The sequence below is a fragment of the Neophocaena asiaeorientalis genome, unplaced genomic scaffold, assembly GCF_003031525.2.
Source record: "Neophocaena asiaeorientalis asiaeorientalis breed wild unplaced genomic scaffold, Neophocaena_asiaeorientalis_V1.1 scaffold78, whole genome shotgun sequence".
Lineage (NCBI taxonomy): Eukaryota > Metazoa > Chordata > Mammalia > Artiodactyla > Phocoenidae > Neophocaena > Neophocaena asiaeorientalis.
In genome coordinates, this window is record NW_020175018.1 from 8,833,857 (window position 1) to 8,853,819 (window position 19,963).

At 60.6% G+C, this 19,963-nt stretch overlaps 1 protein-coding gene across 1 annotated transcript in view; it reads left to right on the forward strand.

Moving 5' to 3' along the window:
- The first annotated feature begins 5,666 nt into the window (after nucleotides 1-5,666).
- Nucleotides 5,667-19,963, forward strand: part of CRB2 (crumbs cell polarity complex component 2) — an 18,021-nt gene continuing 3,724 nt past the window's right edge. Inside the window, exons 1-12 of the mRNA XM_024762197.1 lie at nucleotides 5,667-5,777; nucleotides 6,456-7,057; nucleotides 9,071-9,355; nucleotides 9,486-9,625; nucleotides 10,121-10,306; nucleotides 10,481-10,594; nucleotides 14,518-15,390; nucleotides 15,480-15,988; nucleotides 16,567-16,732; nucleotides 17,513-17,733; nucleotides 18,386-18,573; nucleotides 19,151-19,268. Coding sequence (XP_024617965.1) covers nucleotides 5,667-5,777; nucleotides 6,456-7,057; nucleotides 9,071-9,355; nucleotides 9,486-9,625; nucleotides 10,121-10,306; nucleotides 10,481-10,594; nucleotides 14,518-15,390; nucleotides 15,480-15,988; nucleotides 16,567-16,732; nucleotides 17,513-17,733; nucleotides 18,386-18,573; nucleotides 19,151-19,268 — 3,513 coding nt within the window. The remainder of the gene's footprint in view (nucleotides 5,778-6,455; nucleotides 7,058-9,070; nucleotides 9,356-9,485; nucleotides 9,626-10,120; nucleotides 10,307-10,480; nucleotides 10,595-14,517; nucleotides 15,391-15,479; nucleotides 15,989-16,566; nucleotides 16,733-17,512; nucleotides 17,734-18,385; nucleotides 18,574-19,150; nucleotides 19,269-19,963) is intronic.

A 19,963-nucleotide genomic window follows, 5' to 3' on the forward strand; every position in this document is an offset into this window, starting at 1 on the left:
GTGCTGGTGGGAGGGAGACGGGGGTGTGGAGCCAGCCAGGCCGCCCGTTCCCACAGCCGCCGAGCAAAGCGCTGCCATGGCGCTGGCCCGGCCTGGGACCCGGGACCCCAGGCCCCCGGCCCCTCTCCTGCTGCTGCTGCTCGGGGGCTCTGCCCTCACCCTCCCGGTCGGTGAGTTGGGGGCCGAGCCTTGGGGGACCCAGGGCAGCACCCCAGGCCGTGGGGTGTCCGTGTGGGTGCCGGGCCCGACTGCAGGGTGCAGGGGGGTGCGCATCTGGGGGCCACTGGAGCTTGCGTGGTCACGGGGGACTTTGTGGGGGGACCGCCACCGGCCGGGGTCCGGGTAATGGGTGGGCCGTGTGTCTTGGAGGGGTGTTGGGCTGGGCTGTTCTGGCCTGTGAGGCCCGAGTCTGGGGGCTCTCATGTGAGTTGTGCGCAGGTTATGGGCTGTGGGCTGTAGGCACGTCTAAGCTGTGAGGCTGGGCAGCTGTCCCGCGCGAGCCAGGGGTTGTGTCTGAGGCTCTGTGCGTGTGGTGGGCTATATCCCAGCGCGAGTTGCGGGGTGCAACTTACTGAGTGGGTTGAACTGTGTCCTTGCTCTCGACACGGGGACGTGGGGTGGGGGCAGCAGACCCCAGCCCAGTGGATTGGGGTGGAGAAGAGGGAAGGAGACCCAGGGCTTCTGCCTGCATCCCCTCCGTTTGGCGATCACCCTGCCTGCACTGCGGGGCTGGGGGTGCTCTGGCGCCCCTGGGGAGTGGCTGGGCATCTGGGAACACATGTGTCCACCGCTGCCCCCTCCCCGCCCCCCAGCGTTCCCAGATCAAGCTGAAAGGGCTTCGTGAAGCCAGACCCCGTTCACCAAGAGGTTTTTGCTTTTGTCCAAGTGGATTCACGTGTGCGCCGGCCTGGAATTCTTCCTGGGGGGTCTGGGGATGCTTTGTCTTGGTCACTATAGCTACGGGGCCAGGCCTGGGAAGTCCTGTGCAGGAGGGCGGCCTGGGCCCCGCTGCAGCGGGGGAGCCCCCACCTCCTCAGAGTCCCAGGATGTGGGTCCAACCTCTCAGGCCCCTCCCTGGGGCCTTCCTCAGCCTCTTGCGTGGCCCGGCTCACAAAACCTTCGTCTCCTCTCCGCAGGGCCCTTGTGGAGGACAAGGCCCCTGTTTTGCAAGGGAGGAAACTGAGGCTCAGGGAAGGATGGGGGCTTACAAGCTGGGCCCCTGAGGCAAACCAAAGAGGAGCTGGGGGCCTGCTCTCTGCACAAGGGGCATGAAACCCTTGTGCAGCGCTGTCCCCTACTGTACAGTACACACACACGTGCACTGCCCCCACACCAGCACAGTGGTGTGGCCTGTACAAGGGCACACAGAGGCGCGTGTAGACCCGCCACACACGCACTCGAGCACACACACCTAGCTGTACGTGACACGGGCCTGCACACAGGTGTGCACTCACACTCAGATGTACCTTCACATGAACCTGTGGCAAAGTGAACACCAAGTAGACGGATGCTACCGAAGGGAGCGGACGCTGATGTACACACTCACCCGCCCGCAGCCCTGCTGGGATTCCCAGGACCAGCCTTTCCCCCTGCAATGTTGGCACAGGGAGCCCCCTCCCTGGGGATCCCCGAAAGCTGGGGTGCGGTGCTATGGGTATGAACATTTCTGGATGCCAGGACCCAAGCCCTGACTGCCCGGAGGAGTTGGGCCAGGGATGATGTCACTTGAAAAGTAATTTCCATTCCAGAGGGGATGGGGGTTCTGGATGCCCTGGGCCCCTGGCTCTGCTGCCCACCCCTGCCAGGCCCTGAGCGGGGCCCCTCCCTCCTGGGCCTAGTCTGCCACAAAGGCCCGGCTGGTTGCTAGGAGAGCGCCAAGCATCTTGGAGCACAATGGGGCACTTCGGGGCTCTCACATCCTTCCCGGCCGCCTGCACACCAGGGAGCCCAGCTGACAAAGGGGCAGCAAGTCCAGCCCCCAAGTCCGGCCCCTCCTCCAGCCAGAGCTGGGTGGGGGCTTGCAGGACAGAGGCAGGGAGCAGGGAGCCACACACAAATGCTCTAACGTCAGGATTTGTTGGATAGTCAGTGTTTGCCCCAAGTAAAGATCTGTTGGCAAGTGAATAATACCATCAGCCTGTACGTGCTGCTCCTGGACTAACATGGTCGAACTTAATTCTCACAACAGCCCTATGAAGTCGACTCTGATACCCCCAGCTTACAGAGGAGGAAAGCGAGGCCCAGAGAGGGTCAGTAACTTGCCCAGAGTCACAGCTTGTGTGTGGCAGGGCCAGGATTTCACAGGCGCCTATGGGACCAGCCTATGTAAAGTCACATCTCCTCTCTGTGCTTCTGTCTAAAGGGGGCAAACCAGCTCACTCTGAGGGCTGCTACAAGAATCCGATACGAAAATGCAGCAGTTCTCCAACTTAGGTTTGGCATGGAATCCCGTTTCAAAGGAAATTTTAGAAAGGAGCCGGAAGCCACTAATAGTTAAAAGTGGCCTGCTGGGGTGGCAGGCCTGGGAACCCATCTGCCCGGTCTCACGCCCATTCCAGGAAGTGCCTCCATGGCCCCAGCCCTCTGAGACCATGGTCTGGAAACATTGGAATTTGCCAACGCCAGGCAAAGGGTAGGCAGTGGATCCGCGACAGCTATTGTGGGGGTTACCAAAATTATGTCTTTTAACCTCAGGTGATAAACATTTTTGTGAAAGACTATTCCAAACTCTGCTGCCTTATTAGAGGCATTTTAGCCCTTTCCCGATGGCTCTGCCCCAGCTGTGCTGCACTGATATTCAGTCCTACCCTTGGGGCCTCGTGCTATTAGGTGGGCAGTTTTTTCCCTATGCCAGAAGCACATCTTATGGGATCTTGGGTGGCTCCTCAGATGTATTCTCTTTTTTGCCTTGTCAAGATGAGAAGCTTTACAAAATCCACCCTCAGCAAACACTTCTCATTAGTCGTTGGCAGTTCTCATTAGGCCTGTTACAAGTGCAAATAAAGTAGGAGTAACTAGGCACGGAGTGAAGCCTGAAGCACCGTGCAACTGCTAGCAGCTGGATCTGGATAGACATAGAAGACTGCCCGCTCTGCCCAGGCTGACATTGGAACCTTCACTCTCAGGCAAGCCTTCTGAGAGACTCTTTCAGTGCCTGGGGGAGGCTGGGCTAGAATGCTCTAAAATGACAATACATGGGTGGCAATTTAGAGTTTGCAAAGTGGGAATTTCACATGCATTGGGAGATGTGGACTTCACAGAAGTCTGGAAATGATCTGCTTCTTAGTTTTTTGAGGAATGATCCTGGGCAAGTTTATCAACCTCTCTGAGTTAGAGAAACAGTTTTCTTACTGGCACCCACCTTTTCCAGTTTGAATCAAACACAATAATGTAATAATAGATGCAAGATGTGTAGCACAGCTACACGTGCACTCACGAAATGGTTCCTGTTATTATAATCCTGTCCTTTCCATGAAGAAAATTCTCTTGCCGGAGGTGGGTTCTGGGCCTTCCCAGGGCAGGGCAGCAGGTCCAAGGGGAGGGGCGGGTGTCCGTTAATCCTTCCCCCGCCAGGTCGTCCCAGGCAGCCTGAGAGGTCAGGAGGGATTTGTAAAGATAAGCACAGGCCCCTCGTCACCCTGGCAACAGGCCACGCCCCTCCAGCCAGGCTGGGAAGGCCCCTTCTCCATCCCGCCATCCTCACCTCTCCTCCCCTCAGCCCTGGGCTAGCCAGGCCTCCCGGGCTCGCTCCCTGGAGGCAGAGAGCCCAAGGTCAGTGCTTGTTCCCAGGCCTCAACGTGCAAAGGAGTCCCCAGGGAGCATGTTGCAATGCAGATTCTTGGGCCCCACGCCCAAGTGTTCTGCATCTCTGGGTCTGGAGTGGGGCCCAGGAATCCGTATCCTTTATATAGGTCCTGGGGTGATTCTGGAACCCCCAGAGTGGAGGCTCTGGAGCAGTGAGACCTGGGTTTGGATTCCAGCCCCTCCTAGGGAACTGTGAAGTCGCTTATCTCTGAGCCTCACTTTCCTCAACTGTAAAAAATGAATGATAGCTCTATCCACCCCCTAAGGTAACTGTGAAGACAGAGATTACACAAGAGAGACGGCTGTGCCTCCCATGCAGGCTTCTGGCACCACTGCAGGTCTCCTAGGGCAGACAGCTCCCTCCCTCTCTGCCTGCAGGAACTCCTTCCTCCAGTGGGGCTGGGCTCGGCCTCCTGGGGCTCCGTCCTACAGGGTCATGGCCCACCTGCTCCCACAGTGATGAAGCACCTTCCCCTGTCCCCACAAGTGCTGCCTCCTCTGAATCAGGGGCAAAGCTCCAGACTGGGGTGGGGTCCCTCGGGTCACACAGATGAGGGGTGGCGCTTGCTGGGATTAAACGAAGGGCCTGTTGGCATAGGACCCAACAGCCAGGGCCCTTCAAGTGGGAGCTGTGGCCACTGTGCTGCCCCTCCCGAGTGTGCTGGGTCCAGGGACCCTGACTGTAATGGCCAGAGCCCTCACTGAAGGCCCGCTGGTGCCAGGGCTTCACTCACTCACAAGGCGGGCACTGTTCACACCCCAGATACAAGCCGGGTCTGATGCCCAAACCTGTGTCCTTTCCCAAGGAAGCCTGATCCACTCACCCCCATCAGAGCATCTCCCCCTCCCAATCAGACCATCTTCCCACCCACATCGGACTATTTAGCCCTGGAGGACCAGGCTCTATACTGGTCCGCCACCATGGCTCAGGGTGGGAAGAAGAAAGACAAGCTGCCCATAAGCCCCTCAGAGAGGCCCAGATGGCCCCTGCCCTCACTGATGAGACCAGGCTTGGGGGAGGGGAGCTGTGGGCAGAGAGGGTCTGTGGAGCCCAGAGCCCTAGAAGGTTATCTTGGCCTGACAGTGTTTCAGACCCTCTGTCCCCTTGCCACACACCTGGCCCTGGGTGGGTGCTTGCCCCTACCCCCTCTTGGTGAGAATCTTGGAGAGCGAGCCCATGTTGAGCTGTACCAGGTGCTTTGGGAGCTGAGTGGTGGGGCTGACAGCTGGGCTCTCTCCCTGGGTCCATCGGTCGGTCGGTACCTCTGTCTCCCTGTCCCCCTTCCTGCTTGGCCCTGGCTGGCAAGGGTGGGGGCTGGCTGGTGGACAGCCCTGCCTGGTGGAATGTGGATGACGCCTGAAAGGCTGTCGAGCCTTATCTGGGGGGTCTTCGCTGGGTGGGGGAGGGGAGGCACAGGGCCCGAAGCTGTTCCGGGGCCTGGTTAGTGTCTGGTTGACAACCTGGGTGGGGGAGGGGCGCCTCTCGGAGCCCCAGGTCCGTCCGAGGTGCCTCCTTCTCGCGGGCGGCTCCCGTTCCTCCATCACTTACTGAGTTCCTACCCCGAGTGGGCACTTGACTGCCGTCCCTGAGGCTCTCAATCCTTCCGTATCCTACGAGGCACATACTATTATTAACCCTCTTCAGATTGGGGAACGAAGCCTCAGTAGGAGAAATGACTTGCCCAAGGTCTCATAGCTTGTTGGCCGAGTGGGGATTTGAACCCAGGGCTGTCTGACTTCAAAGCTTCAAAAGTTCTTACGCTGGCATGACACTGACAGGCTCTTAGCAAGGGAGGGTGGGAGGGAGGTGGGCTCCAGATCAGGAGATGACCCTTTAAGTGAGGGAGCTCTGCCTTGTGGAGATGTCGCAGTGGCTGGAGCCGGGAGTTCAGTCGGCTGGTCTCAATACCTGCCCTGAACCCTGTGACCCCGGCCAGTCTGGCCACTCACACTTGCTGATGGCGGCGGATACTGTGAGGGCCAGGGATCCTCTGAGAAGTTCCCAGGCCAGCAGGGCCAGGAGGGGAGGAGGGGTGGAGGGGAGAGAGGGGCCTTTGAAGTCCTCCATCTCCAGTTTCACGCAGGGATGGAGTTACCAGACCCCCAGCGGAAGCAGTGGAGTGGGCAGTGGGAGGAGACACCCTCCTGGGAGGGAGCAGGCCGGGGATCCCCTCCCCAGGTGGGGCTGGAGCACACAGACAGACCCTGAGGGCTAAGCCAGCACGAACTTGCTGTGTGACCTCAGGCAAGTCCTCACTTTCACTCTGGAGCCTGGATCCGCTCTCTTGTAAAATGGGCCTGACAGGGCCTGCTTCCGAGGGGCGCTGCGCGGGGCTGCACTGACACCGTGGAGCGAAAAGCTCACAGGGTTAGTGGGCGTCTGCTCACTAATCCTTCCCTGGGGAGCCAGGCATCCTGGGTCCTATTTCCCTGCTTTGGAGGCACCCCTGAAACCATTCCCAGTTCTGGGTGCAGATGCATGCAGCCTGCTGGCACCTGGTGTGTAGACCCCCTGGCGCTCCCTGCGTCCTCCTGAGTACTGACGGAGCCCTGCTGCTGACTCTGGGGTCTGGGGATGGGCCTGGGTGTGGGGAGGCGAGTGTCCTGGTAGCCCCCGTCCACCCTGCCCAGCCAGTTTCCTCTCTCTACAGGAACGGCGCCTTCGGACCCCCCGGGTGCCTGTGCCTCAGACCCATGTGCTCCAGGGACCGAGTGCCAGGCTACAGAGAACGGTGGCTACACCTGCGGGCCCCTGGAGCCCCGGGGCTGTGCCAGTCAGCCATGCCACCACGGCGCTCTGTGTGTGCCCCAGGCTCCAGACCCCAGTGGCTTCCGCTGCTACTGCGTGCCCGGATTCCAGGGCCCACGCTGTGAGCTGGACATCGATGAGTGTGCGTCTCGGCCCTGCCACCACGGGGCCACCTGCCACAACCTGGCCGATCGCTACGAGTGCCACTGCCCCCTCGGCTATGCGGGTAATGGCCCCAGCTCTTCCCAGAAGCGTGTGTGATGTCGACCCCATCAGTGGCTCAGAGTTGTCAAATCACGAATTCAGCTTTGACCTTAGAGGAGAGACACCCCCAGGCATCCTGGCAGCTCTAGGGTGTACCCACTCTTGGGCATGCTGCGGAATTAATGCTTCTCGGGCTAACCTGGCAGCTCTGGATAAGAGTGTGATGAGCGAGCGCTGGCACGGCGCCTGGCACACTACAGACACTGGACAAGTGTCATTTCAGTCCCTTGTAGGGTTCAGGTGGTGCTGGTAGTGGAGACACCCCTCAGGCATCTCTGGGACTAGAGTGTAGATATGCCTGGCTTGGCTTTAACGAGGACACATCTAGATAGACAGTACTTCTAGCATCGACTCACTCCAGACCCGTCAGGCTGTAGCACAGACATCCTCTGGTGGCTCGTCTGATGGTTCTGGAGCACGATACCCCGGTATGGTTCAGGTTGTCATGTGGACCCTCTCCCCTGGGGGGCGGGAGCCCCCAGAGTTCCTGCATAGAGACACTGGTGGACTTGCTCAAATTGTAACGTAGATGTACCCCCAGGGATCTCTGCTGTCTTGAGGGGGACAGTTCCCTCCTCCAGAGTATGGCCCTGTCCCAGTCCCATCCACCCTCCAAGGCGAGAGCATCCTGGAGCAACTGCCTGGAAGTCAGGAAGGAGGGCGCAGCTAGGGACAGGTCTGGGAGCGAGGCTAGGTCTAGGGCAGCTGGGAGCCTGCAGTGTGGACACTCCAGGTTCTATTCAACCCTGAATTCAGATGACTCTCTCTGAGGGCAGAGGGCAGTCTGAGGTCACCTCAGAGTAAGAGGTACAGACTTGGGGGCTGGGCTCCAGGAGAGGGGGCATAGAGTGGAGAGATGGATCTCAGCACACAGATGAAAATGAACTTTGGAAACGGGTTCCATGTACCTTTCTCATCATTTGAGAGTTCAGGTGTCTGGATAGATTAGTTGTGGATGTGTGAGTAGGTCACGTAAAGGCCTCTGTGTCTGCCAGTATCCACGGGTGTCTGGGATCCCTGAATGCGTTTGTGGGAAAGTCTGTGTGTGGGTGCCAGCAGGTGTGTGCGTGCCCAGATGTGCGGTGCTCAGACACTTTGGGTAATGCTTTCTGGGTGAGTTGTGGATGTGAGTGGGGGCAGCGTCTGCTGTGATTCATTTCCTCCTCCTTCCCTTCCTAGCCAGGCGGGGGAGGTTGGGATTCCAGGCGGCCTGGGCCTGGCTCCCCCTGGCACAGAGGGTGGGAGTGGGGCTGGGTCACAGGAAGGAGGGCCCCTGTTCTGTGCTCACTGAGCCAGGAAGGGGGGAAGGTTCCAGCTGGAGCCAGCTGGGTCCCCAGACCCCCACGACCAATCCCACTTAGGGGGTAGAGGCAGGGCCACTGGAGTGTACAATGACAAGCGGGCTCCACGATGTGCTCGGGCAGTACATTTCCAAACCCTGAGATCCTCCATCTCCCTTCATCTCCACAGCCCCTCCCCTGAGAGCCTTCCAACCGTCTTAGTTTTACCCAGGACTGAGAGGGTTCCCAAGACACAGGACTTCCAGTTGTAAAAGCAAGACAGTGCAGGGAAAGCCTGAAGGAGTTGGCTACCTTGGTCCAGCATCTCCCACCGGGTATGCCCCTCCTTGCTGGGGTCCCTCCTTACACCCTCCACAAAAAGCCAGCAGAGCGAAATGTAGAGAGGACTATATATCAGCTGCTTAAAACTTTTAGGATAAGCTCGGATTGTGTTACTTGGCCCCCAAGGCTTGACACTCCCCACTCCTGACCCACCTACTTCACTCTCCCCTTTGCTCCCGGACCCTCCATGCACCCCTGCCCTAGGGCATCATGCCCCTGCCCCAAGCAGGTCTTCACCAATAGTCTCTCTGGAGAGACTTACAGTCTCTCTGGAATCCAACTGCTCACACAGCCCCCTATCCTAGTCTAGCGAATGCCCCCTCATCCTTCAAGTCTCTTCTTCCAAGAAGCCTTCCCTGACTCTCAATACCCCAGGCTAAGACCCTGCCTCTTGCTGTCACAGCATCTAGCACGTACCCACTGTTGAGCTTATCAAAAGTAAAAATCAGTCCTCATTTACGTAATATTGACCTAATCCCCATCTCCTGGGCTAGACTGGTATGAGCTCAAGGGGGCAGGGATGTCTGTGTTGTTTCAACCCCACTGTTATTGCTGGCGCAAGAAACACCTGCTCTGGATGAATGGAACAACGGATTCTCTCTTTGGATCCTGACGTTCCGCTTCTGGTCAGTCTGGAGCAGGTTTCGGGTCAGCCTGGCTCGGCCTCATTCGCGCTCCCTCTGGGCGGCCATCTCTCTGTCTGTCTCGGTCCCTGTCCAGGCGTGACCTGCGAGGCGGAGGTGGACGAGTGTGCCTCGGCGCCCTGCCTGCACGGGGGCTCGTGCTTGGACGGCTTGGGCTCCTACCGCTGCGTGTGCGCGCCGGGCTTCGGGGGCGCCAGCTGCCAGCTGGACCTGGACGAGTGCCAGAGCCAGCCGTGCGTGCACGGGGGCGTATGCCACGACCTGGTCAACGGGTGAGCGGGCGGCCGGGTGCCATCAAGCGGTGAGGCTGCGCGGTGGGCGGCGGGGTGGGGGGCGCGATGGAGACAGAGGGAGCTGGAGGTTCGGGCACGTGCTCAGCTCCGGTCGCGCGCCCCCCTGCAGGTTCCGGTGCGACTGCGCGGACACGGGCTACGAGGGCGCGCGCTGCGAGCAGGAGGTGCTGGAGTGCGCGTCGGCGCCCTGCGCGAACAACGCGTCCTGCCTCGAGGGCCTCGGGAGCTTCCGCTGCCTCTGCTGGCCAGGTGTGTGTGCGCGTGCGCGAGAGCGTGTGCGCGTGCGCGCCCGCACGCCCAGCGGGGCGGGGGCTCAGGCTGAGGAGGGCTGCCCTGGGACAACCTGGCCGTGCGCACACACCCTGAGTGGACTAAGCCAAGTGTGTGCCTGTGACTGCAACTTCTCTGAGCCTCAGTTTCCTGATCTGCTAAACAGGGCTAATCACAGCACCTGCTCCTGGGCTGTTCTGAGGAGAGTAAGAAGGTGTAGCGCCCATCAAGCCTTGGTACAGGGCCCCGCACGTGCAGAGCGCTCAGTAATGCTAGTAATAACAGTAACACGATGCTGACGCTGGTGAAGCCTGCACTGGTCGTTCCTACCCCCTCAGTGTGTCCCTCCCTCGGAATATCCGTGACCATATCTGAGCTGTTGTCCCCGCCTGGCCCTGGGTTGGCCTGGCAGCAGTGGAGGGGTGCTGCTTGGTGACCCCCTGTGACCTGACGCCCACCTGTGTGTGTCCCCAGGCTACAGCGGCAAGCGGTGCGAGGTGGATGAGGATGAATGTGCGGTGGGCCCCTGTCAGCACGGGGGCCAGTGCCTGCAGCGCTCCGACCCAACCCTCTATGGGGGCATCCAGGCCGCCTTCCCAGGAGCCTTCAGCTTCCGCCATGCTGCTGGCTTCCTGTGCCGCTGCCCTCTGGGCTTTGAGGGTGAGCCCCCTTCCCGGGAAGCAGGTCTGTAGTGTCCAGATGCGTGGGAGGGATGCCGAAGCTGGGTTCAAGCACCTCTCTCTGGCCTCAGTGTCCCTAGCTATAAGATGGGCCCTTTCCAGTTCCAGTTTGGCTCTGAGGGAGCTGTGGGAACCACAGCTGGGCTTCTTGCAGGGGACGACTGCAGTGTGGACGTGGACGAGTGTGCCTCACGGCCATGCCTCAGTGGAGGCCTCTGCCAGGACCTGCCCAATGGCTTCCAGTGCCACTGTTCAGATGGCTACACAGGTGCCTGGGGTGCGGTGGGCATTGGGGCAGGGCAAGGTCAGATGCGGTGGACCTGGGGCGAGAAGGTTCCTTCTGGCTGATGTGTGGAGGCTGGATTGATGGGGTCAAGGACATTAGGGAGGAGGTGGGTGTAGTGGCCAGGTGACAGGTAAGAGGACTGAGCTGGGACCTGGGCTTTGGAGGTGGGAGTGGGGGGAAAACCTTCTGGAGTGGAGGTTGAGAAATATTTATGAGGGGCACGCTACAGGCCCTGAGGGTTTTTCCAGGTGTGAGTGGGAGGTGTCAGGGATGCTGGCCGAGTTTCTGCCCTGGGTGACATTGGGTAGAGGATGGTGAGCTCAGCCTTGTCCATACTGAGCCTGACTGCCTGTGGAGCACCTACAGGGAGGAGCCTGGGTAGGGGCTGGTGATCTGGGGTCTGTGGCCCAGGAGAGGGGCCTGAGACTGGGGGTCCTGCAGCTGGAGTCTCAGGCAGCCAAGGTTATCCAGGAGAAAGTGTGGAGTGTTGGGCAGAGAGAGCCCTAGACACCTGACATCAAAGGGCTGGGCAGAGGCCGAGGGGCCTGCAGGGAGGACAGGGCAATTTGGCCAGGACAGAGGAGGTAAAAATGGTGGGTGTGTGGTGGAGGGAGTGTGGTGGGGGTGTGTGTGGTGGAGGTGGAGGAAGTGTGGGGGGGGTGTGTGTAGTGGAGGTGGAGGGAGTATGGTTGGGGGTGTGTGGTGGAGGTGGAGGGAGTGTGGTGGGGGGAGTGTGGTGGAGGTGGGGGGAGTGTGGTGGAGGTGGGGGGAGTGTGGTGGAGGTGGGGGGAGTGTGGTGGAGGTGGGGGGAGTGTGGTGGAGGTGGGGGGAGTGTGGTGGAGGTGGGGGGAGTGTGGTGGAGGTGGGGGGAGTGTGGTGGAGGTGGGGGGAGTGTGGTGGAGGTGGGGGGAGTGTGGTGGAGGTGGGGGGAGTGTGGTGGAGGTGGGGGGAGTGTGGTGGAGGTGGGGGGAGTGTGGTGGAGGTGGGGGGAGTGTGGTGGAGGTGGGGGGAGTGTGGTGGAGGTGGGGGGAGTGTGGTGGAGGTGGGGGGAGTGTGGTGGAGGTGGGGGGAGTGTGGTGGAGGTGGGGGGAGTGTGGTGGAGGTGGGGGGAGTGTGGTGGAGGTGGGGGGAGTGTGGTGGAGGTGGGGGGAGTGTGGTGGAGGTGGGGGGAGTGTGGTGGAGGTGGGGGGAGTGTGGTGGAGGTGGGGGGAGTGTGGTGGAGGTGGGGGGAGTGTGGTGGAGGTGGGGGGAGTGTGGTGGAGGTGGGGGGAGTGTGGTGGAGGTGGGGGGAGTGTGGTGGAGGTGGGGGGAGTGTGGTGGAGGTGGGGGGAGTGTGGTGGAGGTGGGGGGAGTGTGGTGGAGGTGGGGGGAGTGTGGTGGAGGTGGGGGGAGTGTGGTGGAGGTGGGGGGAGTGTGGTGGAGGTGGGGGGAGTGTGGTGGAGGTGGGGGGAGTGTGGTGGAGGTGGGGGGAGTGTGGTGGAGGTGGGGGGAGTGTGGTGGAGGTGGGGGGAGTGTGGTGGAGGTGGGGGGAGTGTGGTGGAGGTGGGGGGAGTGTGGTGGAGGTGGGGGGAGTGTGGTGGAGGTGGGGGGAGTGTGGTGGTGGGGGCTGTGGTGGAGGTGGGGGGGTGTGGTGGATTATGGGGGAGTGTGGTGGACGGCGGGGGCTGTTATGGAAACCTGTGGGCAGTGTCTGGAGAAGGATGAGCTTGACCTTTGGAGAGCTGGGCACACCTTTGGGGTGTGCTGGGCAGGAGCTGGGCCTGCAGAAAGCCTCTCCCTGCCTTGGGTACAGAGGATGCGGAGACACACAGACACCCTTCCCTGTGGATACTGATGAACCCGAGGACCTCCTCACACAGCACGTAGTGTCCCTGCCCCCGCTGGAATGCCTGTGACGCTTCCCCCACACCCGCCCGCATTCCTGCTCCGACAAGCTGCCTCCTCTCCCTGGCACGGCTGCTGGGCACAGGCTCCCCTGCCTGGGGGAAGGAGGTGGTGATCACCACCGTCCCTTCCACGCTCACCCCCCAAAGGTGCTGGGGGCTCAGCATCCCACTTCTGGGTGGCCAAAACCTCTGGGCACCCTGAAAACCCATCTCCTGCCCCCATGGGCTGAGGTTCCTTGAGTCCTTGCCCACTCCCAGGCACAGTGCCCCAGAAACAGTGGCCTCGTGGGTGCCTGGCACACACTGGGCCCACTGCAGCATGCCCTGCATCTGCAGAGTATTCTCTGCATTGTTTTCCTCCTCACCAAAGCCCCACGAGGTAGGGTTCTAAATCCCCATCTTACAGATGAAGCCATAGAGGCTTTAGAGAGGGCGTGTCATCCCCCCAGGTTCGACAGTGTTGGCGGGAGCCCAGCTCCTCTCCAAGCTGAGCTCAGCTGATGGGTGGCAGGGAGGTCAGACCTCTGAGGTCAAGGACCTGGAGGGGGAACCCCGGCTGTGGGGCTGGTCCGCCCCCATCCTCCCTTGGGGTTGTGCTGGGCGTGGGGGAGGCCAGTGCCTGGCATTCCTGAGCCAGCTCTGAAGGAGGCGGCTGGCCAGGCGGGGAGCTCTGCTCCCCAGCCTTGGTGCCTGCCCACCACTCTCAGCCTGTCTGTGGGGAAATGCAATGGGGCTGCGGGCTCTGCGGACCTTCCTGGGGGTGTTGTGGCTCCTGGCAGGTATGCAGGGCTGGGGCCTTGGGCAGGGGGAGGTGGGACTGGCCGTTGGCAGGGGGAGGTGGGACTGGCCGTTGGCAGGGGGAGGTGGGACTGGCCATCCCCAGAAGGAGGCGGTGGTGTTTGTGGGCTGACTGGGGCCAGGATTCAAATCCTGGTGGCTTCTCTGGGCTTGGGTTCCCCTGGCTGGGTTACATGGGCAGGGCTGGCCTCAGTGGTCTTGTGGAGGCTCTGGCTGAGCAGGGGTTGGGCTGTAGCCTCTTGACCCACGCTGGGGCCAGAGCACCTGGGGTGGGAGCCCCTGGAGGGGAGGGTGACCTCACAGCCAGTGCCAGGGCCCCAGGGCAGAGGGACGGGGGTGGGGGGTTAGAACCAGGGGCTACTCTAGTGTCACAGATGCATACATCCATCCCCACTCCCTCCTCCATTTCATCTCTCTGTCCACAAAGGCCATGCCAAGTCCTTTTCTGGGCACCAATGACATATCCAGGCCCCTGGAGGAGATCTCAGCTGAGTAAACAGATATTTTCAATACTGGGTTCTGGGGAGCTGTGCCTGGGAGTGGGCAAGGAGTTGGGAGTGACACAGCAGCTTGGAGTTGGGAGTCAGAGAAAGCCTTCTAGGGTACTGGCCATTTGAAGTTGGGCTTTGCAGGATGAGTCGGAGTTTGAAAGGCAGGATTAGGGAGAAGGAGGCATTCCAGAGAGAGCACTGAGAGCAAAGCCCCAGAGGCAGGACTTCCCAGGAAATGTCTGGAGGAACAGGCAGCTCAAGGTTTGCAGGGAGCAGGGCTGACATATGAACTCCTGGTAGGACCCAGGCCATGAGGAATCTCGAGTGCCAGGGTTAGTGATCGGACCTTAAGTAGCAGAGGAACCTGGCCAGGTGATGCTTTAGAAAGAGATCTCTGGCTACTTGTAGAGATGGATGATGGGGGCTGGTGAACTAGAGGACACTAGACTATGGCCTAGAGAGCTGGTGAGGCAGGGGAGGTGAGGTGGGAGGAAAGGGGGCATTGGAGAGTATTTAGGGGATTGAATCGACTCACAAGATATGGTAAAGGAAGGAGTACCTTGGATTCCAGCCTCTGGGGACTTCAGGGGACCTTGAGAAATCCTTTGGAAATTGGGAATGGGTTTGGTTGATAGATACTGAGGTCCCCGTCCCAAGAGGCAGCTAAGCTCTGGGTCAAGACTGTGCTTTTGGCCTTGGGTGCTGAGCCTTGGCCTGGTTTCTCCTGAAGGCCTGACATGTCAGGAAGATGTGGACGAATGCCTGTCGGAGCCCTGCCTCCATGGCGGGACCTGCGAAGACACCGTGGCGGGCTACATCTGTTGGTGCCCAGAGGCCTGGGGTGGACGTGACTGTTCCGTGCAGCTCACTGGCTGCCAAGGCCACACTTGTCCGCTGGCTGCCACCTGCATCCCCACCTTCCAGTCAGGGGTCCACAGTTATGCTTGCCGCTGCCCACCTGGTACCCATGGACCTTTCTGTGGCCAGAATACCACCTTCTCCGTTGTGGCTGGGAACCCTGTGCGGGCTTCGGTGCCAGCTGGTGGCTCCCCGAGTCTGGCACTGAGGTTTCGTACTACGATACCTGCTGGTGCTTTGGCCACTCGCTCTGATACTCAGGGCAGCTTGGAGCTGGCACTGGTGGAGACCACGCTTCAGGCCACACTCTGGAGCCACGGCAACAATGTGTGCATCTTGAGGCTGCTGGACCTGCCCCTAAACGACGGCCACTGGCACCGAGTGGAGGTGATGCTCCGCTCTGGGGTCCTGGAGATGCGGCTCTGGCACGAGGGCTGCCCTGCCCACCTCTGTGTGGCCTCCAGTCCTGTGGCCCCGCCTCCTACGGCTTCCCTGGCCCCGACGCCTGCTGGGTTCTGCTCCACGCAGCTGGGTGGTGTGGCCTTTACGGGCTGCCTCCAGGACGTGCACGTGGACGGGCACCTCCTCCTGCCCGAGGATCTCGGCGAGAATGTCCTCCTGGGCTGCGGGCGCCAGGAGCAGTGTCAGCCTCCGCCTTGTGCCCACGCAGGGGTCTGCGTGGACCTGTGGACTCACTTCCACTGTGACTGCCCCCGGCCCTATAGCGGTCCCACATGTGCTGATGGTGAGGAACGAGCCAGGTGGGCCCCAGGGCAGGGGCTGTGCCTGCACCCAGCCCACAGGCCTCATGCCCGGCACCCTCTCTCCCTGCAGAGGTTCCTGCTGCCACCTTTGGCTTGGGGGGCACCCTGAGCTCTGCCTCCTTCCTGCTCGACCAGCTGCCAGGCCCCAACCTCACCATGTCCTTCCTCCTCCGCACCCGGGAACGTGCTGGCCTTCTGCTCCAACTTGCCAACGATTCAGTAGCTGGCCTGACAGTGTTCCTGCGTGAGGGCCAGATCCAGGCTGAGGTGCCGGGCAGTCCTGCCCTGGTGCTTCCCGGGCGCTGGGATGATGGGCTCCGCCACCTGGTGACGCTCAGCTTTGGGCCTGATCAGCTGCAGGGCTTGGGGCAGCAGGTGCACGTGGGCGGGAGGCTCCTCCCTGCTGACGCCCAGCCCTGGGGTGGGCCCTTCCGAGGCTGCATTCAGGACCTGCGACTCAACAGCCTCCACCTCCCCTTCTTTCCACCGTTGCTGGAGAACTCCAGCCTGCCCAGTGTGCCGGGCAGCAGGCGGTCCTGGAACCTCACCATGGGCTGTGTCTCCGAGGACACGTGCAGTGTGAGTGCCACGGGGAAAGGGTGGGTCCTTTTTCCGGGATCCATCCTGCTTCGCTGGAGGTTAGCATGTCCTTCTACTGGTCAGGTCGGCACCAGGAGGTAGAGTGCCCACCCAAGGTCCCAGTGCTGGAGAGAGACAGAGCAGGGTTCACTTTCATCTCCTCTCTGGCCAGCTGCTCTTGCCCTATGGTAGTCTCCATACCTCTCCTCTCAGTCCTAATCTGAGACAGACACCCTGACCCAGGCAGAGGGCTGCCCAAGCCTTTCTGCGGGAGTTGCTCGGGGCACAGGGACACCCAGGTTCATGAACAAAGCACCAACCAGCTCTAGGATTGGAATAGCCTGGGTGTGAACTCTGGCTCCTCTATTTACTGGCTAGGTGACTCAGCAAGTGATTTCTCCTCTCTGAGCCTCAGTTTCCTCATCTGTAAAATGGGAACGCTAGTTACTTTTCTGTTTGTTTGTGAGGAGGTAATGTATCTGTACTAGGTGCTCAGTGAAGAACCGCTGCAAGGATGGTTATGGTGGGGCGATGCTAGCCCCAGGCCTGAGCCAGTCCCTGCCCTGATTCTCCTGCAGCCTCAGCCCTGTCTCAATGGTGGGACTTGCCTTGTCTCCTGGAATGACTTCCACTGCACCTGCCCTGTTAACTTCACTGGGCCCACATGTGCCCAGCAGCTGTGGTGTCCTGGCCAGCCCTGTCTCCCGCCTGCCACCTGTGAGGAGGTCCCTGATGGCTTTGTCTGTGAGTGCCTGCCCTGGAAAGCCCACATGCTGGGTGCTGGACACCCAAGCTGGGTTAGATCCCACCCCTGCCTTCAGGACTCAGAGACAGTGGACCAGGATGCCAACAGCCCCAGCCCAGTGTGGTTGGGCCACCGCATCCAGAAGGACAGGCTTTTTGGAGGAAGAGAGCACTTGCTAGGTTTTCAAGGACAAATAAGACTGACAGGGCACAGGGAAGGACATTTCAGGAAGGGGGCAAAGCATGTGCAAAGGCATAAGGTTTATAAGAACTGAAACACAAGTAGAGGTATCAGCGTTGCTAGGGTCCTTGAATGCTAGGCCAGGCAGCTTGGGACTTTTTGCCAAGGGCAATGGGGAGCCATGGGAGGACCAGCAGGAGAAGACCATGGTCAGCAGTTTTAAAAGATGACTGTGTTATAATATTAAATTGATTGCAGTGAAGAGTGAGCCACGGTGATGACACAGGGCCACTTCACTAAGGAGAGAAGGAGGCAGATTTTCCAAGGTGTTATCATTGCCTGGTCTGTGACCTGGAGGGCAGGGTGGGCACAGGAGGGTAGGTCTCCCCAGCCCGGAGCTGGTTCTTTGGCGGTAGAGAGTTATGAGGTGGGGGGAACGGTTCCTGGGATTAGATGATAGGTGGGTGTGTGTGCCCCCGCCCCCAGACCGCGGAGGTGGGGGGAACGGGGGTTGGCAGGCTGGTCCCCGCATCACTCAGGTGTGCTTGGGCTGGGCTGGGTACCGATAGGCCGTCCTCTGACTCTCTCTCTCCCTGCAGGTGTGGCTGAGGCCACGTTCCGCGAGGGACCCCCGGCGGAATTCAGCGGGCACAACGCGTCATCCGGGCGCGCGCTCAGCGGCCTCTCTCTGGCCTTCCGCACGCGCGACCCCGAGGCCGCGCTATTGCGCGCCGCGGGCGCCCCCAACACCGTCTGGCTGGCCGTACGCAACGGCTCGCTGGCGGCCGGCGTGCGCAGTGGCCCCGGCCTGCCCGGGGCGGTGAGTCCGGAAGCCCGGGTGCGGATGTGCTGGTTCCGTGGGCCAGCCACGTCCCTTCTCTGAGCCACCGCGCTGTTATCTGTAACTTGGGAACAGCAGCCCCCTAGACTTGCCAGAAGAAATACAGGACACCCGGGTAAATTTGAATTTGAGATAACGCTGTCATCTGGGGGTCGGGGTGGGGGAACCCCGAGCTAGTGTCGGAAGAAAGCCTAGAGGCTCTCCTGCTGAGCTGCCCACCACGGATGCCCTCCTTCGTCAGTCCCGTGGGATGGGGACAGGCAGAGATGGTCCGCGTCTTGACTGCTTCCCTTATTCAGTCTGGCCATGACTCCCCACTCCTTTCGGAGCCAAGCTTACGGAGTGGCAGAGGCCTGAATCCCCCTCTCTACGCAAAGAACGTCAGAATGTCAGGCTGCTCTTGCCCCGGGGAGACTACTTACATTTCATCAGCTCCTCGGAGGACTCAGCCTCGAAGGGTTCAGCCCGATGTTGTACACCTTGGTGGGGGTAGGGCTGGAGTCACAGAGTGGCAACCCTATGTCCCACCCCTTCCACCCTAGAAACGGCTTCCAGGACTGACGGCAGGGTCTCCAGGAAGTGGCTCTTAATTCCTTGGATGACAATGCAGAGGCTCAGGTCACCTGAGTGACCCACGGGCGTGGGGGTGGGCCAGGTCCTAGGTGTCCTGTCCCCAGGCCAGCCTCTGTGCTTTCTCCTCAGGTTGCCTGTCCTGCCAGAGGAGTGCAGCCTGAATGTCACCTGCCTCAATGGTGGCCCGTGTGAGGGTGGGCCCCAGGGTGCCAACTGCAGCTGCCAGGAGAGCTTTGCTGGCCAGAGGTGGGTCTGGGGTCCAGGGGCCTGGGAGGTGGGCTGCTGAGTGTGGAGAGTTGGGCAGGGCGGGCCTCTGGATCCCCTCCAGCCAGGGCAGGTGAAGTGGGGTATGGATCCTTGCTCACCTTCTCAGCCCTCACTGTCGTCACAGTGCCAGACAGTGCACCTCTCTTGCTTGAATTCTTTCCCTCTGGGGCTTCCAAGACCATCCTGTGTTATGCAGACACCTGCTGGGAAGTAGTTGCCTGGTGGTGTTTCTTAGAGCTCCGTGCTCAGCCCACTCCAGACAGAGTCAGCATCCCTGGGCAGGTGGCTTTACACAGGCTCCCCCCGTGCTTCTGGTGGAGTGACAGTCATTCTGTCATGAATGCTGGGGTGAAGGGGCGTGGTAGGTGATGGAGATCGCTTTCAGCATCAGTCATCTGGCAGGGCCCAGCCAGGTAGGGACAGTGGATGAATGAGCTTTGATGCCAGTGTGTGTAGGGGGTGGGGGAGGGTTTGAGGAAGTAAACGAGCTGGGGGAACAAGAGGCTGCCTGGGAGGGAGCAGCTTTCTCAGCCCCACCCTTGTCCCTGCCTCCCAGGTGTCAGATCCCCTGTGAAGCCAACCCCTGCTTGAATGGCGGCACCTGCAGGACAGCTGGTGGGGTATATGAATGTATCTGCAGTGCAAGCTTCTCAGGCCAGTTCTGCGAAGTGGTGGTGAGTGATGCCCGAGGGGGTGGGTGCCCTGTTTTGGACTTTAGTGAGATGATGTTACGGGGGAGCGTATACAGCACCTGTGGAGCTGTTCCTGGGCCAGGCCTGTCACGGGGTCGGGGGGAGCAGGGAAAGGAGACTCAGGCTGCTTCCACACTCTCACACAGGAGGGGCCCCCAGCATTCCTCTGGGGGCTGCAGTGAAACAGCTGGGCTTTGCCAAGTCTGATCTGGGCCAGGATTCAGGGCCCACAGGATCTTGGAATTCTGGGATTTACGTTGGTGAATATGAGAGCCTGTAATCTCTCTTCTCTGGTGGTTTCTGAGCCAGGATTCTAGAGTAGGAAGATGTGGGGAGCCCGGGATTCTGAGCCAGAGAAGGCTTGGGAAGGCTTGGCTGCCGTGAACGTAGCCCCTGACCCCAGGGAAGCTCAGCTGAGGAGGGGTCCGAATAGATGGGGGCCAGCCGGAAGCTTAAGCTTGAACCTCCCTCTGGCCCCCTCCCCACTAAGGGGCAGAACAGACTCTGCAGGCCCAGCGGGAAGTGAGCCCAGAGTGGGCGCAGCAGCAAGGAACGAAGCCTGGGGAGGAGCCTTGATCTCCACAGGCTTCTGGCGGCCTGGGTCATAAACCCTAAACCTCTCTGCTTCTGGGGAATGTTTCCTTTCAAGTTGAACTTTACAGCCGCTGGCACACATC